This window comes from Cygnus atratus, chromosome 1 (assembly GCF_013377495.2).
Source record: "Cygnus atratus isolate AKBS03 ecotype Queensland, Australia chromosome 1, CAtr_DNAZoo_HiC_assembly, whole genome shotgun sequence".
Classification (NCBI taxonomy): Eukaryota; Metazoa; Chordata; class Aves; order Anseriformes; family Anatidae; genus Cygnus; species Cygnus atratus.
In genome coordinates, this window is record NC_066362.1 from 120,686,697 (window position 1) to 120,706,896 (window position 20,200).

The 20,200-nt window shown below is 41.1% G+C and overlaps 1 protein-coding gene across 1 annotated transcript in view; it reads left to right on the forward strand.

Moving 5' to 3' along the window:
- Window positions 1-5,573: 5,573 nt before the first annotated feature.
- The window catches only part of DMD (dystrophin), a 1,075,555-nt gene continuing 1,060,928 nt past the window's right edge, over window positions 5,574-20,200 (forward strand). Inside the window, 1 exon segment of the mRNA XM_035542302.2 lies at window positions 5,574-5,935. Coding sequence (XP_035398195.1) covers window positions 5,893-5,935 — 43 coding nt within the window. The 5' untranslated portion in view covers window positions 5,574-5,892.

The following is a 20,200-nucleotide window of genomic DNA, read 5'->3' on the forward strand; positions in this document are numbered from 1 at the left end:
ACAAAATTGGTTAGTATTTCACTATGTACATGCAATGTAAGTAAGAAAGTTATTTGTATTTAAGCGACCACTGCTTGTGGAGTCCGGGATCAGTTCCACTGTAGATACTGGTGCTGAACGCAGACTTCCCTTGCGGGAGTTGCAACAGCTTTCAGGATTGGGTACATTTTACCTGAATTTTGGAGCACCTCTGCAAACATAACTCTATGGAAATTTTTCTGCCAAGATATGGGCCCAAGTGTGACATGCTGTCTCACTTCTGGTCCCTGTGCCCAGATTTTCTTCTTGGGTTTTGAGAAGATGGAGAGAAGAGGAATAGTCTTACCTTGGTTTCTCATGTTTGGAAGACACAACCATGGGTGGGTCAAAAAAAGAGAAAGCCAACAGCCAGGCCTTCTCCCCCAGAGGGCAGTTTGGGGCAAGAGTCTATTTTAGATATCCAGGCAATCTCTGGAGGATCCTCTCTGTAGATTAGGTGGGATGCTTACAGTGGTTGAACTGAGTTACATGCCTAACAAGCCTAGAGAAAGGGATATTCGTTAATAAGATGTTCTCCCTTCTGGTCATTTGAGCCTCTCTGGAGGATGAAGAACAGATATGTTGTAGGTATAACTGAGTAATTTTAATTCTTCTTCATTACTTCAACTCCTACCATGTATATATCAGTAATTAAAATCTTCTTCTCTTCTTTATACTCTTAATACTAGTTTTTTGTTGTTGTTTTTTTAAATTTGCTATCTTTTCTTATGGTTTCCTTTTGATGATTCAGTGCATCTCCTGAGCACTCTGGTCCAAGAGGCTCCTGTTTAGATTGATTTCACTTCTGCTGCAGTGAAAGTTTCTGAAAGTTGGATGATTGACAGGATTTGAGAATGAAGATCTACACAACACAAGCTGTTATGCGTATAGGAAATGGAGGCAGCAAATCCTGCCCTGCTAAATCTGCTTGGGACCCTGCCCTGAAGAGAGTTTCTGTAAAAACAGACCACCACCAACAACAACAAAACAATGCTGCTTCATCTTTAGTTGAAGCTTTCAAAAACAGGTAGTCATTATTACTGTTTTTCTGGATGTTACTTTTGTTAAACTAGTAAGAAGGGTTTCCAGCTAGATGGTCTCCAAAAAGAGGATGACCCTATTCCAAATCAGCTACAGCATGAAGGAGATAGATTGCTTGGGGAGAGCATAAATACTGTTGTGAAATAAAATGCTGGTCCATATGTTACAGAGTGGTTTCAAACAGAAGTATTTCATGATATAGAAATGTGTTGAGTGGAAACTGGATGGTTTATGACAGCCACTTGCAAGTGAAAAGGCTTTGCCTTTTATTGCATTATATTGACTGCAAATTTTCAGGCTATAAAGTGGTTAATATCTGCTACACTGGAAGACAAAACTTACTGCTTCCTTTAGAATTAAAAGCAAGTGCTTTTTTGTATATTTATTTGTTTTTGCCTTTCTCTTTCTGGTCTGCAGATCAAATAAACATATGGAGGAAAAAGAAAAAAAAATCCTTGCAACCTGTACTAATAATTTCTACATTTTGAAGTAAAAATAGGATGAAAAATGAAAGTAAGAATTCTGCCTCAGATACTCATGTTGGAAAGACTTTCTTCTTCTTTTTTTCTTGCTGATTTCACAGGAAAATCAGAAGCTTTGTGTTTACTTCTGTTGTGATAAAGCTGTTGATTTTTTTCCCCTCTGTTGCTGACATGCAAGTGATTTTTTTCATTACAGGAAGTGAATAATAAAAAGACTCAGAGCCAATATACCACCAGATCAAAACCACATGCTGTGCATTAGTGCTTAAAAGATTCCCATCCCACTTTTCTCTTCACATCAGTCCCAGTCCCTACAGCTAAGCACTTCTTCCCACACAGATAGATGTGATAGATTTGCAAATACTGGCAAGAGCACAGAGAGATCATGTTGTGAGCCTAGTGGTTGAACTGAGTGACAGGCTTGGATTGTTTTATTTTATTTATTTATTTATTTTAGGTCAGATTTGGCACAAAGTTAAAAACAGGGTGGAATAAAGGTTGAAATGTTTTCTGAAATTATAATCAAAATATTATGTCTTAGGTTTATCCTCTAAGCACTCTGCCTGATGTTGAGTTGGCAAACAACATTTGCCATTGGGATGTTTGAGAAGTCATAAGAGGTTTGTAAATCAGTTTCACATAGCATATTACCTATTTGTTATTTTCTTGTTTTATCTGTTCACAGGAAAAGAGATGCTGTTAGATGGTATAAATGGCAATATGGTGTGCTTTTTTATTTATTTGTATCATAGCAAATTACAGTGAGATGGAAGATTAGTTACTCTGTGGAGTACATGAAGTTCTCATTTGATTTATTTATGTCTAACTGGGGACCTGTCCTCCCATATAAATTATTCTGGCTACTGTCATATTTCTCAAGTCAAGACCATAATTTTCCATTTGTGTCTTTTCTTTTTCTTGACAGTCTTGAGTTTCAATGTAGCCCTTTAATATGTTCTAGGGGAAGGGGACAACCTGAGAATGGGATTCACATGCCCGGTCTGAGGTTTAACCCTTATCTTCAAGTCCTAATCTCTCTCTGGTTTATCCTGCTGAGACAGTAAACTTGGCTGCCAGACTTGAATGTTCAAATCCACTTCTTTTCTAGGGTCACGCTGAGGTATGCTGAATCAGATCTCCTAAATGGTCCCTGGACAGACAGTTCATTGTTGGGCCTTGTTTTCAAATTGTTACTGGGTTCTTCTGAATTGTCTCCAGTTTTGCATTACTGTCATGCTCTTACCATTAGAAAAGAGATATTTTCAACTTTATCAGCACTTCGGTTTTGAAAGGACTTCTCAAGCAGCAAAATAAACAGCCTCTGTATGAAATGTTTGTTAATGGATAGCTGAAAATCACCCTAGCCATTTCAGCAAAACAGACGATTTTCTTTCATTTAACCCATTACTGTTTGTGAAAGAGGAAGGCAACAGTAAACTAGAGTTGCAACTATCATTTGAAAACAAAACAAAACATCTTTTATTGTTCTAAATTTCCAAGATTGCCCACCATCCCTGTGACTGAGGCTTGCTCCTCTCCCCTCTTGTAGCAAGGGCCTTGCAATCTCTGAGCACTCAGCAGAGGTGCTGTCAGCTGGAGCCTGCTCCTTACAGCATCTAGAGGTAATGGTGAGATGGGCAGCCTCCAGGGAGGCTGCCAGCACTGGTTGGGTACCCAGAAATTACCCGACACAGATACACAGCAAGGCTATGGCTTGCTTTCTGTTTTTGAAGAGATCCTGAATTTTTAGTGCTGGTTCAGACAAACAAACAAACAAAAAAACAACCAACAAACAAAAAACAAACAAAAAAAAAAACAAAAACAAAAAAACACTATAAACAAGCAAGGTTGGTGTGTCAAAATCATAAATTCAGTTCCACGTTATAGATGGAATATAAATATACAACATGCTGGCCAGTGGGCACAGACAGAAGGTGCATAAAACTTCTCAGTAGAGTTGAAGTTTCTGTGTATAAACCAATGCTGAAAGTAGACTTTAATTTTTAAAAGCTTCTCAATTATCTTTAGCCCCTCAAAAAAACAATCATACAAACAAACAAAAAAAAACTACACAAAACCACAATTAAAAAAACAAACAGTAGGTTTGACCACTGACTTTAGTTATTTCTCTCTATGGCGCGATGAACCTTGACTCTTTTCCCATTGAGTGACAGAGCTTCAGTATCAGGAAGGGAAAACCTTTCTGGGATGCATGTTTAGCACCCCTGTGCAGGCCCTGCAGCTCTGAATGCCCCCAGCAAGAAGAGGAGAAGGAAACCTGGATTTCCTGCATGTGGGGGATCTTTTAGTTTGTAAGTCATTCTGAATACTACCACCAACCACTTCTTTGGGCCGTTATTTAGGAGAAAGTATCAAGTAGCTCTGCAATTCTTGCAGAGCCAGATCAGGGTCTTCTCTAGTGGTCTTGACTGCGTTACCAGAAAAGATGACTGTTCCACATCAATTTTGTGGGCTACGGCTGAAGTTAGGTGTAAGACAGACTGCAGAGAGAGCTGTGTCAAGCCTAAGACCCTCAAGGGTCATACTCAGAAACAGAGATTTAGGCACCTGAATTTTTTCTATTCAAAGTTTTGTAGAGGAATTTTGTCACCTTAAAAGATTGAAATGAATAGGAGTCAGGAGGGTCACAGTTCCAGCATTAGGGACCTACCTTCAGGATGGCTTTTCCTCTTGGTCCTTACATACATTGCTGGGCCTCAGTTATTAGCAGTATGAGTTATCGAAGGTGACCGTAAACATTTTAAAAGAACTTTTGCACAATAAGCAGTTCCTCTCCCAAGTTTCCTTGATTTTCTTCTCCCTCAAATAATCAAAATGCTGCTGCTGTCACAGAGTGCTCTGCTCTGCTACAGATTATTTTCTACATCAGTTCATGACTTGCAGTTCCTGTGGACTGCAAATTAATCCGTAGGAGTCTGTTGGCATGTACTGTACCTCCAGGTTCTCCAGGGTATTAATTTGACTATTGATGTAGAAAATGCCAGTGGCCGTAAAGGTATATTACGCACTTTATTTTTGTGTTTATTTTTCTGTATAATCCATGAATTTACTTACAAACATGTAATCACCGTGACTGGGTGCTTAGTCTTTAAAGTAGAATAACATATTTTTCAATTTTGGGGGGGATAGATTTAAAAAAAAATAATGAAGAAAGTAAGCACATTATTTTAAATTATTTTTCAAATGAAGCCTTGAATTAATAACATGATTCTTTGTGACCTATCTCTACAGGCCATATGTACTGTACAAAATATATACTCTAGAAAGTAGCCATATAAAAGTCTGGATTTGTGTGGAGGAGCCACAGTCCTGTTCCAAAGTATTATGTGGATGCCTGTTTTTAATTTCTCATAGAAACTATGGGTCCGGGACCATGAGAAACCAGAGCCTTGGGACTGATGCAGGGGAGGGGGTGAGCCCAGGTCCCACCTGTTTGAGACACAGAGGTTTTGGGATTTGGGAGTTAAGGAATGTTCCTGTGCTTGCGTGCACTGTGTTTTCTGCAGCTTGTTCCTGGGCTGTGCCTAGCTGCAGTACTTGCGTGGTTTAGTTGGAAGTGGAAAGGTGGAAAGGTCACATATAAGTCATTGGTTTGTTTTGGTTTGTTTTTTTTCTGTAAGTAGGTACAGACTTACCACAACCTGTGTTTGTATTTACACAGTTAGTTTGGAAAGAACATTTTTTTTTTCCTCCTGACTGGGAGAGTAATTGCAATCCCAAAAGGACAGAGCTGCCGCCCCTCTCCTAAATAGGGAGGCTTCTGTCTGGGGATGGGCTAGGGGTCATTTGCTGGGGAGGGGGAAATCTGGCCCATAGGGGGCTCCAGGCAGCTGGGCAAAGGGGTCAGGAAATGTCATCGCCCCACTCCGCCGTGTTAAATGCTCGCTGGAAAGCCCTAACACATAATTTAAATCCCTTACACATGCCACCCTGGAAGCAGAGCCTTATATGTAGAGTGCATGGGCTGTCCTATTATGGGAAATCAACTTTGTTTTGAGGGAAGCGCGGAGTGCTGCTTCTGCGCAGGTCCTGGAATTTGAAACATGTAGGGGCCTCCAAAGAGCAGGGCATGAGTTACGGTGCCGGCCGGGTGGCAGCAAGGATCTCCAGCTTGCTGTGCCCGGCACGGACCCTGCTGGCTGTCAGCTGCATCCCGCCGGGGCTCTTGCTGCGTGCTCCCCCGCAAACTTGCCGGGGCTTATGCAGGGACGCGTGTGTCATTCTGCGGGGACAAGCCTAATTCAGCGACTGGAGCGGCAAAGTGGGAATATACTTTGCCAAGAAACACTTTGCTGTTGTTTTCTTTTTCCTCTGTTTTGTGGAGAGATTCATGTCTGCTCACGTGCTTTGGTATGAGGAAGTGGAAGATGATTGTAAGTACGAACAGACTGACATGATCTATCCCAATATTCATCCTGACAGAGCAGCAGAGTGCTACGCAGCCCACTAACAGCATGCATTTTTAGATGTTTGCTTTCAGAGTCTTCTAAATAAGGAGAGCACCGGGGAGGGGGGGAAATAAAGAGAACTTTGTGGTCTCTGTTAGGGGGTAAAGTCCAGCACGTTATATATAAAAGCAGTGTTCCAGAAGCAGTACCCAGCTCTCCTTTGAATAAAAATAATGCATTTCTTCCTGAGGTTGACCACTTATTAAAGTGTGGGGTTAAAGAATAAATAAATATTGAGAAGACAGACCGATATAGCTGGAAAAAAGAAGTGTCATTGTTATAATAATTTGGCAACACATCAAAGGCTTAATCAGTTACTTTGAACTTTAATGGCATATGCAGTTTCAGTGCCTCATATTAGCTTAGGCAGTAAGGGATCTCTTCTCTCATCACTGAGCTGTCTGGTAGCAATGGAGGGAGGGGGTGGCAGCTCTGCTCCAAGCGAGCAGCAGCTGATCTCTCCCATGCGCTTCCCAGAAAAGAGCAGGCATGTTTTCCAGACTCGCGCTTGTTTGTTAGTTTAAAGCTATCCTTTATGTGCAGCAAGGAAAAAAAAAAAATGATGCCAGGAGTAAGAGAATGAAGAGAGCCAAGAATAAAAAAATGAGAGAGGGTTTTAAAATCCATCTCCCACACTCCCAGACAATCTTTCTTCTTCCTTTCCCACCCAGGCTCCCAAAACAGATTGTGCTGAAAAAAATCCAAACTGTCAGTATTGTCCAGACTTAATCTGTGGTCCCCACCCCCTGCTTTATAATCTATTTTTGCTCTTCCACTTTCAGCTTAGTCCTCTGTCTGTATAGTAATAGCATTCCTGCTTTTCTGTTATTTTTCTGAAGCCATACACACTGTCATTTTCCCCAATAACATATGATGGGCTGTGTGGTCACTCACTTCTCATGAAACTTCCTGAAAATAATGTTAAATTTTGTTGTGTTTGACAAGAAAGAAGCTTAAAACAGAAAATGCCAGCATGCAGGCATGGTTTTATACTATAGTTTAGTTTTTTTCAAAATGAAATCAAATTGCATTTTCTTGGGCAGCAAATAAGACTTAAATCAGCTTTGTGCTGCTAGGAGAGGCTCTGCAGTGGACCCTTTACTTGTTGGACATAGTCTGACAGTTCAAGAAGGGATAGAATTATGAGTTCAGCATCATCACATATTAAATAATTAGGAGGCAGATCACTTCTGAAAATACTGGGGGTGGGCTTGGGAAGAAGCACGGTCATAGGGTTTTCTTAAGGAACTCTCCTCCTGGTGGGCAAGAGATCCCATTCTAGAACCAGTGACATAGTGCCCAGCCTTTTCTGCCAGTCCTCTTTTGAGAGGAAAAAGGAGGATTTGTTATCTTCCTTTTTCCATCTACTCCCTCACCATGAAGGCAGTCACAACATCAGCCCAGCTGCTTGTCCCTAGCCTTGAGGAGGAGCGGGAGCTGCGAGGGAAGTTGGGTGGGTGCTTGCTAAGTAAGGGTGAAAGATCTTTGCTGCTTAGCACAGAAGTTATAATTGCACCCTGAGAAACGTAGTAGGTGAAAGAAAGAAAAAAATAGCTGTGTTAGAGCTTTTGAAAAATATGAATAGCAAACCAGAGTTGCACCCAGCAGCTGAATAGCATTCATGACAAGAGCCATTAAATCGCTTGCTAAATTATGTCTAGATATGAGTCTAACTGCGTTCATATCTAGACTGAAAGGGAGCTGTCCTAGCACTTCTTGGGAATTATTTAGCTGAATTGATTTCCTCACCTGTATCCTGACTCTTCTAAAGGACAAGGCATTCTTTTCAATGTATTTTGGTATCATGTTGTGAAGGTTTTTTATACTCGCATTTCATTAAAAAAGGAAAGCCCATATCCGCACTGTTTTACAAATGTATCCAAAATAATCCTCTCAAATTTATCCCCAGCCTTCACTTGAGATGTGTCACTTCTCCCACTTTTTTCCTGCACTTGATTTGCTTCTTTCTCTGTATCAGACAAAAACTGCTTGCTCTTAGAGCTGAGAGCAGTCGTTTACACCTCTGATTTTCTTTTTTTTAAATCTGTCCTCTCTCATTTCTTAATGTCCCCTCTCAAGCCCTACACCCACCTCTGCCCTTTTCTTTTCTTCTCTCCCCATGCCCATGCCACAGCAGTAAAGGCAGGTTCTCATTTTCCTGCTTTCTCTCACTTCTGTTGAGGATGACCTTTCACAGAGGTATTTATTCCCTGCTTTGAGCTTTATTTTTCTTTCTTGAGTCGTTCAGTGTTTACTGAGTAGTTCAGCCTCTGTTAGACTGGAAACTCCTTGGGGCAGGGACCATCTTTTCCTAGATTTCTACAGGTTCATTGACAGGGACCCCCAAATAATAAAGTGGCAGGGAAATGAGATACTGTAAATTTCATTTGGTTTTAATTAAGATGAGATTACTGTAAACTTTATCTCAAAAGCCACCCTCCCTAGGGTATTCAGTATCATATGCTGTATTTCTTCTTCTGGCAGATATAATCCTCTTTCTGTGTCCTTGGTCTCAAATGGAACCAAATTCTGCTCTCAGTTGCACACAGGCATCCTTTTTCTGCTTGGATTTGCACAAAGTGGTGACTAAAAATAGAATTAATCATCAAAGCAGGGGCAGTGCAGAAAAGAAACTAATCCTGCCTGAAATGTAGTGGCCACAAGGACTGTCTTACCAGTGTTACTGTAGCAGGGGTCCATCTAGATTCAGGTTTTAGCTCAGGTAAGGAGTTCATTCCTGAAGAGAATTCCCTGATGCCCCTGCTTATTGCTGTGTGTTGGTTGCTGTCCCAGAGTGCACACGCTGCATCCCTTTGGGAGGAAGCCAAACAGAGGGATGCTCTCTGAGAGCTCGTCTGATGTGCACTAACACAGCTGCTCCAGAATGATCCTGGCGAGGCACGCACACATCAGGTTCTTCACCTTTCCTAACTCTTCCTGCTGGGCCACGTGACATGCCATGGCCCAAGACAACTCAGTGAGGTGGGAAGAGGACAAAAGCAAATGTCCTTAGGTCGTGGATGTGAGGAAAGAACTGATGGTGAAGCCTGTCCCCCTACTCTCTTGTTGGCTCCAGTCCAGAGTCTGCCCCTCACCCCTGGTCCCCAGTCTGCCCTAGGGCATCGCAGCCAGACCCCGCATGCTCCAGGGCCACTCTCTGGCAGGGAACTGCAGCCAGGGAGCAGGAGTCCAGCAGCACGGTGCACGTGAAACTTTGGATCTTGTGAAAATGCCTCCCCTTGTTATTTTTGATATTTTATTTTTTTTAAGGAAAAAAGATTTGTTTATGTTACTAGTAGAATATAGTTTACTGTATAGTTATTGACCAGATAGAGTTATTTATAAGTGAAAAGGTAAAATATTGAGGGAGGGGGAGAGGAGAAAGATTAACCCTTAACTAATAGTGTGAAATTATTTTAACCTCAGATTTACCGAAGAGGGTAAGCATTTTTACATGATCACCAGAGGCAACAGGATTAAGCTCATATATATTTGTCATGAATTACTGATAGACAAAATCACATTCAACTGGATTGTGAACCAAGCAGCCTTGATTTGAAAAGGCTGACTTGTTGATTTTCGCAGTACATTTTCAATTAAATGTTACCCCAAAGCTTAATCATCATTTAGCAGGATAACCATTGTACTGTTATAGCTAACCACTGAAAAGGCCTCTGATAAATTTAGCAGAACTTTATAGCATTACAGTTCTGTTGAGGAGAGTGCACTTGCAATAATACCGTATCACTGTTAGGGGAGGCAGAACAGCACCGGGAATTTTAAATAATTGTGCCTTATCAAAGACTGAGCTTTATGGAAAGCAGAAATAATGGTTAGCAGACTGTGGCTTTGCAGAGAGGCTTGCCAGCTGGGCTGTGCCGGAGAACACACTCGTTCATCTTCCTAGGAAAAAATGTGGAGCAGAGATGTTTGTTTTGGTTCACGGTACTCACTGCAGGTACCACAAAGCCTTGCACTCTGGGTTACTTGCTGCATGTGCAACAAATTGGAAAAAAAAATGATGATGTGTTTTGAAGGACAGATAGGCTGAGTTTTAAGAATCATAGTCTTGCTTGGTTCTGATTGCAAGTCCTATTTCAATCTATGTTTGTTATTTAGAGCACGAGGCTGATAATTTCTGGGAGGTTTTTGTTCCTTTCTCTCTCTGTGTTTTGTAAATAGTCTATATTTATAAGCTTATTTTTTATCATTTGCAGTCTTTTATTCCTAAAGGCAAAATACTGTTTGTAAATAGTGCAAGCATGTGTAGAAGAAATACTCTTGTTCAAGCAAAAGGGTACGTTCTTGTAATTTTGAGTATGTGCTTATAAGACAATGATTAAGATAGCACATTTCTTAGAAGTATTTTTAAAGGGTCATCATCTACAACTGATAAATTCACATGATACAAGTCAAAAAATGATAGTTATAAAAGCTTCCTCATAGAAGACGTTGCAAAAGTATGTAAGTCTTAAGGGTGGTTCGTTTTCTGCAGTATTTTGCTATGTTTTACACTTGGGAATTCCTTTTTAAAGAAAAAAAAAAAAGGAGAAAGAATAACATCTGCTGTTTGTAGCCTGAAACTCTATGATGCATACAGATATGATCTAAATGAGGATGCAAACCAAACCATTTTGCTTACCCTGCCTTTGCTAAAAGATCCAAGGAAATCTCCGGGGACCTGGTGGGATCATAAATGCCATGGAACAAGAGCGCGCCGTCTACGTCAGTTTCAGTCAGGCTCATCAAACCCTCTGCGCCTGCTTCTTTCGACCACTTTATTTCTCTGGCTGTCATTAAGGTCTGAGAAAGCTGTGGGTCTCTCGCCCTCCAAAAGCATCCCTATAAAAATAGCAAACCCAGTATCTGATATGCTTAATATAAACTTAAAAAGAAGGCAGGCCGGCATTTCCTTGCAGTGTGCACTGGGCTAGCTTCGCGGTGTTGTTCTTCAGGAAGACAGCTAGCACGTATGTCTTGCAAAGCGTGGAGGTTGCCATCACTAGGGGGACTGGGGCTGGGTTTCTGCTGACCTTGGGCTTTCGATGCCCATCTGGGAGCCTGCCCGCTTGCCGCCCCCCATGGGGGTTTGCCACCTTCCAAAATGTCTGCCTGCCGCCTCTGTCTGAGCGTCTGCACGCACGCACACTTCTCTGTGAGGCAGATTGTCCAGGCGTGTGGCTTTGAGTTTTGTGTAGCGCAGGGGATTGGAGGAATTTAAAGGGTGATTGGAATTTGACATTTCTGCCTCTTTATTCTGAAAAATACTTTGATTAAAGTGCTGGAAGGCTCGGCTAATGGAGGCGTTGCTGCTATTTCAGATATACCGGGTATGTGATTTGAAGGCAAGCCAAATCACAATGAGACAGAATAATGATGTCCTTGGTTTATTTTTCACTTGGCACATTCAGGTTTTGATTGGATTCGGAGCAAGGCAACAGTTTTCTCTCCCAGAAAGCCGTGCCGGTCCTTGGGGGCTTGCAGCCTGCTGTCAGAGCATAGGTGTCTTGTGAAGGTCATGGACTGCAGACGCAGGAGAGGAAGAGAAACACCAAACGGGTGGGGGAACAGTGAGAGGAAAGAAAGGAGGATTTCTTTATTGTACCTAACCATGTGCAAGCTTCTCATAAGAGACACTTCTGTAGCGAGACCTATTACTGCTTTGACCCAGCTAGCACCCTGCTGATGGTGTACATATCAGAAGGCTTGTGGAGAACTCCGGCTTTTCTGCCCATCTGTCCTGCCTCCAAGCCTCTTTCTGCTCATCACATACAAATATTTCAGTAGTTCACTTCACCTTGTTCTCTCATTCTCTTCATTCTCTCTTTCTTTTCTTTTTTCTTTTCTTTTCTTTTCTTTTCTTTTCTTTTCTTTTCTTTTCTTTTCTTTATTCTACTTTTCTCTTTGGAAAAGACTATTCATGAATTATTTTCTCTCTGAACAAAGTTCAGAGCTTCCCAGCTGTTGCTAAGGTGGTAGAAAATTAATGCAGGCACTATATCTTCTAAAATGTTGGTAACATTATATAGTTAGCATTTTTAGAGGTCTTAAGGAGCATCTTGTGGAGTGTCTGGATGATGGACACTGAAAATAAGCTGATAGGAACCTAGGAGGCATTCTGATATAAATGGGTGATGCTGAAGATGTGAGAAAATTTGTGCCCATTTCCTTGGTACAGAGAAAATACTGTTAGACATACAGTTACCCTGCAGCATTCCTGGGCTTACAAAGCCTCAGCCAGCTCCCCAGCCCTTCCTGGCTGTCTAACCTATCCCAAAGTTGATCAACTTGCAAGGAAAACATGAGGACGTCTGTTGAGGACAAGGAGTGAGAGGGAAGGCCGCACTCCTTGCTACAGAGACCAAGACGGGATGACCTCCGGGGCAGTGATCCTGCCCAGTTTAAAAGGGGATCTGTAAACACCTCATTGAAAAGAAGGGGAAGAAACTCAGAAGGTGCTAATCTGTGATGAACCGATTGTGAATTTGCAAGTAGCTGTACTTATTCAGATGAACTCAGTTTACACTTTTTTGTGTTGTGAAGATTGTTAGCAGCCCCAAAAGAATTAGTATTTTGCACTGGACTTCAGGAAGACAACTGTGTGTACATATATATATATATATATATTAATTTTGACATGATTTGCAGTCAACCTTCTTACCATATGATTTAGTACATATTTAATGCTTATTCCCTGCCCCACCCTTTTTACACCACATTTTTACACCAAATTCTAAGGCCACATTTATAAATGCTTGGTAGACTGATGGTTACTCACTCTCCAAAAATGTAGAAGATCCAGATTAAAGTGTTTGCTCTGCTTATACTCTGTTTGCAGAGGAGAAAAGCTTCAGTTGCATTGGATGTCAAATGGAAACCAAAGGTGAAGCCAAGTAACTTTTCACAAAAAGGAATTCTTGTTTTCTTGCCAACATGAGAACAATTCCTTTTATAGTAATCTGTAAAGGACAAGTGCATTATAGTGTTCTTCCTAACAATTAAAAAAAAAAAAAAAAAAGTTCTGGAAGCTCTAACAGAGCAAGGGGAGAAACATAATACTATGAAATAAATGGTGAACTTAAGGAGCAGATATCTCACAGTAGAATGTAAAACACTTGATGGGAAAAGAAGCTTTGTAAGCATAAGAAATCATCACAAATCTGAATTTTAAATATTTTCCTTTAATTGTTTAAGATTCTGTGATATCGACATCCTTGTAACTGAATGATACAGGATGGCTCTGTGATACTGATTTAAATTTAAAAGGTGTTGCTTTAATCAGTCCCTTCATCTTTATATAGAGCCTAAAAGTTGAATTTGTACCTAATTACACCTTATTAGTCTATTTGGAGTAAAAGATATCCCCAATGAAGTGATATTTCCCACCTGAATAATGAAAGCTTAAGAGACTGTAAATTGGGGCAGCATTTTGCTGAGAGAAATCTGTTAGATTATGTAGTCTATCTCTACTTCCTGTCCAAAGGAAGGCAAGTCTATTCAGAATCAATCCTCAAATCCTTCTATTTTTAGCACAGTGACTAGCTTAAAGCTGTTACTCAACTGTGCGAAAAGCTGTAACTGGAAGCATGTTATGTTCTGAAACAAACTAAATGATTCTAGATGTTCACCATTCTGTCCTGTAACAACAAACCTAGTCTTCTTGGGGAAGAGCTGCTGAATTGTGAAGCACAAACTCTTCTTACTGATGCTGCTGTCAGCTCTCTTTATTTCTTCTTTAGTCCTTTTACCGCTTTCCCCTTTCTCTGAGTCATGCACATCCACTGCTTTACTGCTTTAGCTGCTTTAAATAAGCTCTTTCCTCCTCCAAGAAGGCTTGCTAATTTTTGCATATTATCTTAAGCTGACTTAACAGTCATTTTGCCAAGTCTTCCCAGCTGTTGCTACTGCTGAATTGATTAATTTTTTCTCGTGATTTGTTGTAGGGAAATGTGAAGCAAGTTTACTTGACCTGTAATCCTCCCCGTAACTGAGGAAAGGATGTGGTTTGAACAAGGACTTGTTCCAAATGTGGCCAGAGTTTTTTTTTCCCTAAATCTACCTGTTGTAGGCACAGAGGGTTTTTTTGCCTCTTACATGGGAAATTCTTATCTAGAAAGTGAAAAGCATCTTGACCCTAAACAGTAGCCAGGGAATTCGGTTTCTCCTTGTGCCATAAGTCAGTCTGTGGAGCTTTGTGACCAATGAGAAGCTCCTAAGAGGTGTGGTGGCTGTCTTGGAATGCTTCCAGAAGCTGTTGCTCAGCCTATAAACTGATGAAACTTCACAGAGTCACAGCCCAGCTGAGTCTGGAAGGCACTGCTGGAGATCATCTAGTCCAAATTCCCTGCTCCGAGCAGGGTCAGTGAGGACAGTTTGCTCAGGGCCATGTTGACTCAGGTTTCAGATATCTCCAAGGATGGAGACTCCACAGTCTCTCTGCACAGCCTGTTCCAGGGTGTAGCCACCCTCACAGTATTTTTTTTTCCTTACTATTTTTATGTGAAATGTCCTGTATTTCCATGTATGCCCATTGTTTCTCGCCTGTCAGTGGGCCCCAAGGAGAAGAGTGTGGGTCTGTCTTCTCTAGTCCTACCAATCAAGTATTTATACACATTGATAAGATCCCACTGAACTTTTTCATCTGAACAGTCCCAGGTTTCTCAACCTCTCTTCAATGGAGAGATGTTCCAGTCCATTAATCATCTCCATGGCCCTTCACTGGACTCTGTCCCGTAAGGTCATGTCTCTCCTGCACTGGGAAGCCCAGCCCCAGACTCAGCACTGGATGTGTCTGACCAGGGAAAGGAAGGATCCACCCTCCACCCTCCACCTGCTGGTGATGCACCTAAATTATAAACTGTATTTTTAATTGGAAATCATTAAAGTGCAGGGGAAAAAAAAAAAAAAAAAAAGAAGAAAAAAAAAAAAAAAGAGAGAGATTTAGCTGCTGCTTAAACTATTAAATAGCATGCCCTGCAATTATGTGAATTTGTAGCACACTAAATGCTGTCTGTGTGGTAACATGATCTTCCCAAAAATGGTCAGTATTTTACTTGGAACTTTTTGGAATTTAACATAAAATACTTGAAGTGAGTTTTTCTTTACCTGCAGGATCTGAAATGTGGATTTAGAATAAGAAATCAATCAGAAGTCTTCTAGTGGGAAGGGCTCCCATCTGGGAACCTGAGAAACCTGAGTACTCTTTATTTGGAAGATGGACTTCTATACAGCAGTTTTTAATTCAGGGAGAGGGTATTTTTAAGCCAAAAAGAAAATATACTGTATGTCACAGCTTCCAGGATTCCTTAAGTTGATCCTACTTCTTTCAAGTTATATTCTGTTTCAGTTTTGCAGCCTGTGAATTTGCATCCTCTCTTTGATCTATTTTATTTTATTATAATCCTTTGTATTCTAATTTGCAAACTCTGAAGGCTATTTCTTGGTCTACAGCTATATCCACAGCTGCACCCATTCATGAGAAGTTGCTTTTAGAAATCGTGTATTTCTTTCTCATGCAGAAACAGCACAACACTGGAATAGTTGCCCGAGGCCTTTTCCTAATAAACACCAGAGATTACTGTTGTTTGTTTTCTACACTGTAAAAATCCCTGGATTTTTTTCGTTGTCAGTTTCTTTTAGTGAGAATGCACTCTTGGGAAGTTGTACCTGACTTCAGAATATGCTGAGAGTTTTCAATGTACTCCATATTTTATACTGTCTGGAGCATACAGTTTGAAATAAAAATGAATGTCTCAACTGTTTGCTTTGTAGATATATACCACAGTTAATGAGTCTACAAATGTTAATTGGCTATTAATTGCCAATATACTGTGCAAAATCCTGAGGCCAGAACATGATTCTGAATTTGTAATCATTGTAAGAAAAAAAAAAAAAAAAAAAAAAAAAGGTTTGTTTTGTTTGTTTGTTTGTGTAGATGAACGTGAATAGTGAAATTAGGTTGGCAGAAGACAGTAAGAACATTTTTTTCTGTATGAAAGAGAAGTTGTCATTACTGTGGCCAGGGCTCCTGGCTGGGAACAATCAACGATGTTGCAGGAAAGAGGAGAGACCCAGGGATGAGTCTGTGAAGCATCAAGCACCCTGCATGATAGTGGTCACAGTTATTAGCTATTATGACAATTGTGAAAAGATCTAGTTATTTTGAAGGGTATCACAAGGTACATGGTAACATGATAAGGTAGGGAATGAAAAGAAGATATTTTAATAATTATAACAACAACTCAGTAACAAGATGCATATATTGGAGAAAATTTTTCAAAATGGATGTTTATGAGGAAAAAAAGGGAAAATGACATCAATTTGGTTTATGTCAGTATATAGTTTACTCCACTATAATTCAAATAAATTAATAATCTAACACTATCATAATCTATGTGAAATGAATGTACAAATCATAATTAATATTGATATAACAATTGAAAGCACTATTTGTAGGAAATCATATGCACACTTCAATTAAGCTGTAATATAAATGCAATTTAAAATGTAACTGCAGATTAAGTGTAACACTCAAGCCTGACTTCATGCAGAGAAACCTTTTCATAGGGCCCTAACTATTAACAATATCATTATCATTTTTAATAGACAAAAATGTCAGTGCTGTTAGACAATCAGAAATGCACCAGAAAATCAGCGAATCCCTTGTTTCTGGTGCTACCACAGCTAGCATCCTAGATTTACAAAAACAATTACAAGAACTTGTTTTGATGATGCAAATCATAGAATCATAGAATGGTTTGGGTTGGAAAGGGCCTTAAAGACCATCTAATTCCACCCCCGCTGCTATGGGCATGGACACCTCCCACTAGACCAGGTTGCTCCAAGCCCCATCCAGCCTGGCCTTGAACACCTCCAGGGATGGGACATCAACAGCTTCTCTGGGCAACCTGTTCCAGTGCCTCACTACCCTTACAGCGAAGAATTTCTTTGCAATGCCTAATCTAAATCTACCCTCTTTTAGTTTAAAACCATTACTCCTTGTCCTATCCCTACACACCCTGACAAAGAGTCCCTCCCCAGCTCTCCTGCGGGCCCCCTTTAAGTACTGAAAGGCCACTATAAGGTCTGCCTTGAGCCTTCTCTTCTCTAGGCTGAACAACCCCAACTCCCTCAGCCTGTCTTCATAGGAGAGGTGCTCCAGGCATTTGATCATCTTTGTGGCCGTCCTCTGGACTCGTTCTAATAGGGTAATAGGTCCATGTCCTTGTTGTGCTGGGGGCCCCAGAGCTGGACACAGTGCTCCAGGTGAGGTATCATAAGATATCAAAGAAGAGGGAGAGATCCACCTGCTGGCCATGCTTCTTTTGATGCGGCCCAGGAGATGTATTTCTTGGCTGCAAGCACACATTGCCAGCTCAAGTCGAGCTTCTCATCAACCAACACCCACAGGTCCTTCTCCTCAGGGCTGCTCTCAATCCATTCTCCACCCAGCCTGTATTTGTGCTTGGGATTGTCCCAGCCCAGATGCAGGACCTTCCACTTGGAAATAAATGTTATGGTAAATGGTGGATGCCCTTCAAAGAGTAGGGTGTTTTGGAGACAGTAGAAACTGATGGAAAAACAGAAACAGGGAGGCTGTATGAAGCCATGTGGGAATGTGTGGGTTAGAGGGAGGAAAGCAGGTGGACAGAATGCAGCCAGAGAGGCTTGAGGAAGGAGTAGAGATGTGAGCAGGAGGTGGCAACCATGGAGCTATACCAAAATAATGCACATTTGCAAGAAGCTTGCATGAGAAAGTAAGGTGCAGAAGACCTTAAAGAAATACAAGTAGGAATAGTAAATATGGGAATAGTAAATATGGGGGGATATTTTAGCTGTCTTTATTTCTCACCTACATGTTTGTCACTGTCTTTTCACACTGGTTACCAGGTAGGTTTGCAAGACCTTGCTGCTGGAGTTACAGCTTTCACAAAGTGAGTGTGATAATCAGCACGAGAAAACCCAGGTTTCTAGCTCAGAGCCCTTCCCAATTCTTCCCTTCCCAGCATGACAGGTCTGTTGTATGTTGCTTCAGGAGGTCTATGTGTAGTCTAAATCATCTTGTTCTCTGTCTAGAGTAAACCATATGCTCGGTTGATGCAGCATGACATAAATTACAGATTGTGCATAAAATGTAATGGATCTAACTCATCACAGCCTAAGTTAATTTAGAATTTGCTTGCAAAACAAAAGTTTCAGTTTAGTTTTCTTAGCTAGCTGGGACATCTGTATTATACATCTTCAACTCTCACCTGTTTTGTGGATAGGCAGGACTTGGTATAAGCTTGCTTTTTCTCATTCACGTTCAGAGGAGAAGCCTCCATAGACACCAGTACTCACGAGGAGCCTTTAGGTGGCTGTGGTGCTTTTCCAGACATGTCATTGCTGCACTGCCTTCAGGTCTCTGTGCCTGCTGCATCCACCTGGGTTAGGACACATCCACCTTCTCCACCAGAGACTGTGAGCCATGGAGGGAGTGCTGCCACTGTGATTTGGGATAAAGCCACAGCCTATCAGACCCACGCACTCTTGAAACAGAGATACATTCATTGGAGACTTGACCGAGGGAAGAAAGGAATGCTGCAGTTTCACGGGGGCCCCGTCCGCGGCAGTCGTCCCGGTGCTGGCCCTATTATTCATTGTTCAGATAGCAGTGCCCTTGCCAAACCACCCTGCCAACTATGTGGCTCTGGGTCTCTCATGCTAATGTATTGTCACGGTTCTCCCTGTGCCCCTTTCCTCCCACCTCCCCAGAAATCTGGAGTCAGTTTTTGCATAGTTTGTATAAAAGAAGTTTTGGGACCTTTTACTGCTTAGCACGAAAATCTGGGAAAGTTGAAAGGAGATTGATTACCTTTCTCAGCAGGTAAGGGGACCACTGGCACATGTCCTGCTCAGTCTCTTTCTTCACTCTCTTTATTGTCAGTAACTTGAAGTTTTTGAAGTAGTAATACGAATTGGTGTGGCCACTGATATTGAATCCTTCTGTTCCTTTTTTCAGAGAGCTTCCTCATTACTGCTAAGAACCATCCCAGCAGTTACACTGCCAGGCTTGACCCCAAATCATTGGCAAGATACACTAATCCCTTCTCACTGTCTGAAAGGATCTTACTCCCTTGCTGCTTTAGAAAGCTAACACCAGAACAAAACAAAACAAAAGACTATCCTCTCTGGAGCCGTAATCATCAAGCAACAAGCAGGAGTTACCGTGGATTTTATTTCCATGGTATAGATAATATTGCCTCTTGATCTGTGAAAATGACTGTTCTCACCTATAGTACTTTGCTGTTTATCTCCAAAGAACACAAGTCTCTCACTCTATGGTGAGGCTCCTCTGAGCCAAGAAAAATAAGCTAAGTACTCCCCATAACATGTTGGGAAAGTCCAACTGTTCCTCATCTTCTTCCTCAAAATCGGATTTGGAGACATTCCAGTGTCTTCAGCTGTGAGGCAATTTTTTTTTTCTAGTAAATCTCTACTTCCCAAATCATTCTCTCTGACTGACCATATATTTTTAATTCCTCCTTGATCCCTGTAAACTCCTGTCTCTTTTCTGTAGGGATTCTCAATTTCTCTTGCTGCATTCCTAGTCCTTCTTATTGCTAGCTACTTGGATGCTGAGGAAGCAAGCAGGTGATAGAGAAAAATGTGGTTTTCTCCTGGGAATCCAATTCATAACCTCAACTGGGATAAAAGATGTGTTTCAATCTTATCAGAAATAATGATCCTTGCATTTTCCTGTATAGTGAAAACATCTTGTAGTGTGTTTTCCTAGAGAAAGTTGGAAAATTAGTACTATTTTCATATTTAATATATGCTGCATTTAGTGTTACAATACTATGAAATATTAATACACTTACAAATCTTTTCCCCAGGCCATTTCCCATGAAACTTGACTGACTGCAGCTTCTCTGATTTACTAATTCATATGCCTAAGTCTAGTGCAACAATGCCATGTTCAAAGATTTCTTTTGATAACAACTTTGAATTGAGTCATACTGTGAAGAATTTCTGGGATGATTTTCTCTCCTTCTTGTCTTGTGCTTGCAGAGAGGGTGACCTCATTGCCTGTTCAAAATTACTGTTATTTGTCTCCAATTAAGTTCTTGCAACTCTGTGCTGCAGTTCCTTTAAACTCTTGAGAACCTGCAAGCCTGCTGTGGACAAGATGCGGGAATTTCCCGGTTCACC